General features: G+C 46.9%; 1 protein-coding gene across 3 annotated transcripts in view; it reads right to left on the reverse strand.

Moving 5' to 3' along the window:
- mepceb (methylphosphate capping enzyme b) overlaps nucleotides 1-4185 on the reverse strand; it is a 5585-nt gene extending 1400 nt beyond the window's left edge. The window contains exons 1-4 of one of the 3 annotated variants that reach the window (XM_026921301.3): nucleotides 4090-4185; nucleotides 3665-3825; nucleotides 1394-3085; nucleotides 510-728 (exon numbers count right to left, since the gene is read on the reverse strand). In XM_026921301.3, coding sequence (XP_026777102.1) covers nucleotides 510-728; nucleotides 1394-2914 — 1740 coding nt within the window. In that variant the 5' untranslated portion in view covers nucleotides 2915-3085; nucleotides 3665-3825; nucleotides 4090-4185. The other 2 variants (XM_026921300.3, XM_026921302.3) reach the window with 2 other exon arrangements.
- Between the last annotated feature and the right edge of the window lie 815 nt (nucleotides 4186-5000).

A 5000-nucleotide genomic window follows, 5' to 3' on the forward strand; every position in this document is an offset into this window, starting at 1 on the left:
AGAAGAGAGAAGTTTAGTCTGGATTTAGTCAGTGTTCAGCACAAGTTCAGTCAGGGTTTTTATTATGGGTTTAGTCAGGGTTCAGTCAGGGTTTAGTCTGGGTTTTTATTATGGGTTTAGTCAGGGTTCAGTCAAGGTTTATTGGGGGTTTAATGAGGGTTTAGTGCGAGTTTAGTCGGGAGTTGTATGTGTTTAGATAGGGTTTAGTGCGTGTTATTCGGGGATTAGTCGGGGTTTAGTCGGGGTTTACTCAGGGTGTTTAATGTGTGTGTAATATGGGTTCAGCTTGGATACAGTGGAAACAGTTACATACATGGTGGAGGAAACATGCTCTCACGCTCATGCTCTCACGCTCACACACACTCTCACGCTCACACACACTCTCACACACTCTCACACACTCTCACACACTCTCACACACTCTCACACACTCATACTCTCACACACTCACACTCACACACTCACACTCACACACTCTCACACTCACACACACGCACACACAGGTTTACCGTCAGTCTCTTCCTCTTGCTGTAGGAGCTCCATGGCTGGGGCTGGAGGATAAAAGCTCCTCCGGGGTTCAGGTGAGCGTAAACGCGCCTGAAGAGTCGCTGAAGCCCGACGTCTCCCCAGTTCAGCTGAACCCACCTCGTCACGTTCAGACACACGATGACATCATACTCCGCACACTGTGACATAATTACCTCATCACTGTCCGGCAAGTAGTTCCCCTGAAATCACACACACACACACACTTCACTTGTACTCAAGCTACAGTTTATATACAGAAACAGGCAATAGCTTGTACTAACCTAATGATCAAAAACAAACTAAAACCTGAAAAGCAAACTTGCAGCCAAAAGCTAAAGGTAACCAGGTGAACAAATCCTACGCTAGCAAATCTAAATTTAAACCAACTAACCTACTGAAAGTTAACCTAGAAACTAGAGACTGAATCCCAATCCTCGGTTTGAGTGAAATGGCAGACAGAGGGCTGTCAATCAAACACGCTCATTAGAATATTAGGCCACGCCTACTAGAACGTCCTCAGATGAGTGAGTTCAGGTGCTGATCGAGTTTTTTTTACTTACATTTACATCATGATTACTTCTGGATGTTTTAAGTCTAGGATCGTATAAACATTGTTTTGTATTTCTTGATCAGTTACACCCCACGCTCTGTGTGTGTGTGTGTGTGTGTGTGTGTGTATGTGTGTGTGTGTCACTAAGCAAGAACCATTTTGTTACAGACGTTCTTCTGTTTTACGGCTCTACTCCATTTTGAGTTTGCAGGATACGTGTTAGAAATATCCAAACACATGATCAGGCTCTCGCGCTCTCTCTCTCTCACACACACACACACACACACACACACACACACACTCTCTCTCTCTTACCTTCATGAAGGACACATTGTTAGGGAACACCCCGGGGGCAGGAGGCAGTAAGGGAGGAGCAGCAATTGGCCCCCTACATAGTCTGAAAGAAACAGGGAACGTCCGCAACGTCTCCACCTCTCCATGTTTCTCTTCTGCATCCCCATCTTGCCTCACTTCCTGTTTCTGCAGCTCAGACAGGAAGTGGCGGAGGTTCTGCCGTGCCGCGTGCACCACACCGCCGTCGATATCCAAGCCCAGGATGTGGGCAGGACTCCAGTTCTTAGCGATGGCGAGAGTCATGTGACCCACGTTGCATCCGATGTCCAGGACTTTTTTCCCACGGAACCATTCGGGCCGGAACGCCGCCAGACGAGGATCCACGTTCAGACTCGGTGTCCGGTAACCGTAGCAACGGCTGTAGGTGCCATAATGGAACTGGCGTCTCGGTTTGCGCTGATGTTTTTGCGCTGATGCGTGATGGTTTGCTTCAAGATGGCTTCCTGCGGTTCCACCCACAATGGGTGTGTGAAATGTTTGACTCCGCCCTCCGTCTAAACTCAGCTGCTTATTGGTGGGAGTCGGCGTGATCGAAAGGCGGTCCGAACGGCTGACTGTTCGTCGGCGCTTTCTGTGTTTTGATGGCTGCGCGGTGGAGCTGCTACTTCCTGTCTGAGGAGCGGAGTTTGTGGATCGGCGCCGTGGCAGTATGGGCGGGACCACTTCATCGCGGCAGTTGATGGTCGTGTTGAGTTCGTAGGGTCGCGGCGACTCTTCGACTTGCTCCTCTGGTAAATGGTGTGCAGGAAACAACGCACCCTCTTCCTCGGCGCCCTTTGCCTTTTCAGACTCTGCGGGTTCAAGATGGCCGCCACTGCCACCGTGGTGCCTGTTTCTATGGCGCCGCTTCTTTAAGGGTGACACCAGGACGCCCCCGTTGGCGTTTCCGCCCTTGCCGCTGAGGTTCAGTGGGTCAGTGATGTCTCTGGGGATCAGGATCTCGACCGGCTCCCTGCTCTTGGACGGAAGCGGTGACGATTTGGGCGTCTCGGCGTTCAGCGCCCGGTTCACCTCCTCGTCCAATAGGCTGTTGAGATTCAGAGGGTCAAAGATGTTTCCGCCCAACAGGAAGTTGCTGGGCAGCACCGGGTCGCACTCGGAGTTAGCTCTCCGTCTGCGCTTGCTAAATCCGGGATGCTTAAAGCCAGCGCTCATGCTGTACCGGCGTTTGCCGAGTTTCTGAGACCCGGCTTGGGACTGTATACCATTTTTCGCTTGTAAGAGCTTATTGTTTCCTTTCGCTTGCATCGTCTCTGCGACTTCCTCGTCGTGTCCCGTCTCTTCTGTCAAAGCGGGGTTAGCAGGCACTTCTGCGAGCACCATGTTAGCCATGAACGGAGCGCCAATACTGACAGGCGCCAAAGAAGACGGACTCAGGGTCTTGACGCTTCCCGCTAGGTTCTGGGAAGGTGGCGGGTTCAAAATGGCCGCCGCTCCATCTCCTGTTAAGACAGTTTCTTTGTCTATGGACATCTCAATCATCTTCTATTGCTCAATTCTGCATGCATGGGCAAGACGGAGAGAAAGGCGTCCAAAACTGTCGTGGTGATAAAGTTTGCTTTTGTAAACTTGCAGAAAACTTGTCTGCTTATGGGTTCACAGATGTTCCCATGTTACTGTAGCTGTGGCTGAAGCAGTCGCACTGCAGTGGAGCTGGAAAAACAATCACACACCATACAGTTAATGCTAACACACAAATCACCAGTGCTAATCATGCTAATAATTATTAATACTGTGGAAAACTGGAGTCTCAGAGGAGACTAGAGTCAAGACAGACCCCTCCCTCTACCTAACTCTCACTCACTCTCTCTCTCTCACTCACACACACACACACACACACACACACTCAGCTCCGCCTTCTTGCTTGTGTTGAGCTGTGGCTGAGAGCTTCCCTCCCCCAAGTTACTGCTTTCTCTGCAAAACACCAAGAAAAACCCCACAGTTCTGACTTCAGCGCCATCTTATTTACCGTCTCGGACTTGTTTGTATCCCGTGACCCTTGAACCCCAAAACAAAACAAAAAAATACACCAAAAAATAATTCTGTGACGCCCCTTCCAAAAAAACACGCATTTCTCAAACCTTTCGAGCACGGTTAGGACTCGGCATGGTGTGTGCGTGAACCTTAGCGAGATTATTTTTCTATGTTTTCTATCAAATGTGTGAAAATGTGTACGCTTCTGAGCCTTCAAGGCTTCTGTATCTCACTGCTGAGGTACCCACGCTCTTATACCTCACTACAGCCCTGAGGAAACGCTGACGGACAGCCGAGTCGACCAATGACGAACGAGAATGGAATCCGGACGCGTCGTGATGACCAATAGGATTGCTCGTAACGAAGCACGCGCTGCCAGGTCCCGCCTTTACCTCGCGTTAGGTGTCTAAACTATTTGCCTGAAACAAATACATAACAAAAACAAACAAATATCATCCAAATGAACATAAAATTCAGAGTAAACCTACATTCCTGTTACAACAAAGTTGAGAATGATGTTTACGCTTAAAAGCCTTTTAAATTCATAACAGTTTTTTTCAGGATTCTGCACGGACACCAACTTCCCGTGTAAACAACAAGCTACGTTTCTTAGCAAACTCGTTAAATTTGATAGCAGTTAGTTCACCTAAAAGTCACTCTTGCACAAAATAAAAAGTGTTTACCACTATATCGCGTTTTCGTCGACAAGAAGTTATTTTTGCGCACAATCACACCCCTCGACTCAAGATTATTATTTTTCCCACCCATATTCCGGTAACTCTCTCCTGCTGTGCCATGATTGGCGGATTGCTCGAGACCAAGAACTGCTAGCCAATCACAACAGAGAAGGCCGCGTCCTTCTGTCCAATCCTAGCACAGAGAAAGAGATTTGTTGGAGACACTTCCGCTTTCCTCTGGGACATGTAGTCAAGGTTTAATCGGAAAAAAAAACACAATTATTTGCAGTTTTATACATTTATAACACCAATGAATTATTATACGATTAATTATCTACATTTTAACATCGTTGCTAGGTAAATTTATAACAACCTGACGTGTGAAATGTGAACTTTCATGAGGTTTCACGTAGCAAAAATAAGTGAATCTTTTTTTAAAGGAAATATCTTGGACTTAATGTTGACTGATTTGTACTGAAGTTTGCAAACATTCAGAGTTTTGGATTGTCTAGTGTTAATAAGAGTGACTCATGCGTAGCTCATTAGCGAGCTAACACGCGGTCTTCTTTTTGTCGAGATGTTTAGCGGTTGTTAGAAAGTCTAATCTGATCTCTAGAGATGTGCAGTACATTAACAACAAACTGAATATTTGACCGAGCTGATTGTACTGAGCTAAAGATATCTTCAACTGTGCACTGATTAACTTTTACATCTTGTCAGAGACTCGTTCAGATCTTTTCGTTAGCACTAACACATCAGCAATTTTGCGTTTTGAAGCCGAGGATGAAACCTGCAAAAACAATAAATGACTAATTTGAACCTTGATTATGGTGGAAACAATAAATACACACATACATACACATATGTATTGTTGCGGAGTGTAAGTTCCTAGCGTCATTGGCGGCTTTGCTAAGGGT

This window comes from Pangasianodon hypophthalmus, chromosome 16 (assembly GCF_027358585.1).
Source record: "Pangasianodon hypophthalmus isolate fPanHyp1 chromosome 16, fPanHyp1.pri, whole genome shotgun sequence".
Taxonomy (NCBI): Eukaryota; Metazoa; Chordata; class Actinopteri; order Siluriformes; family Pangasiidae; genus Pangasianodon; species Pangasianodon hypophthalmus.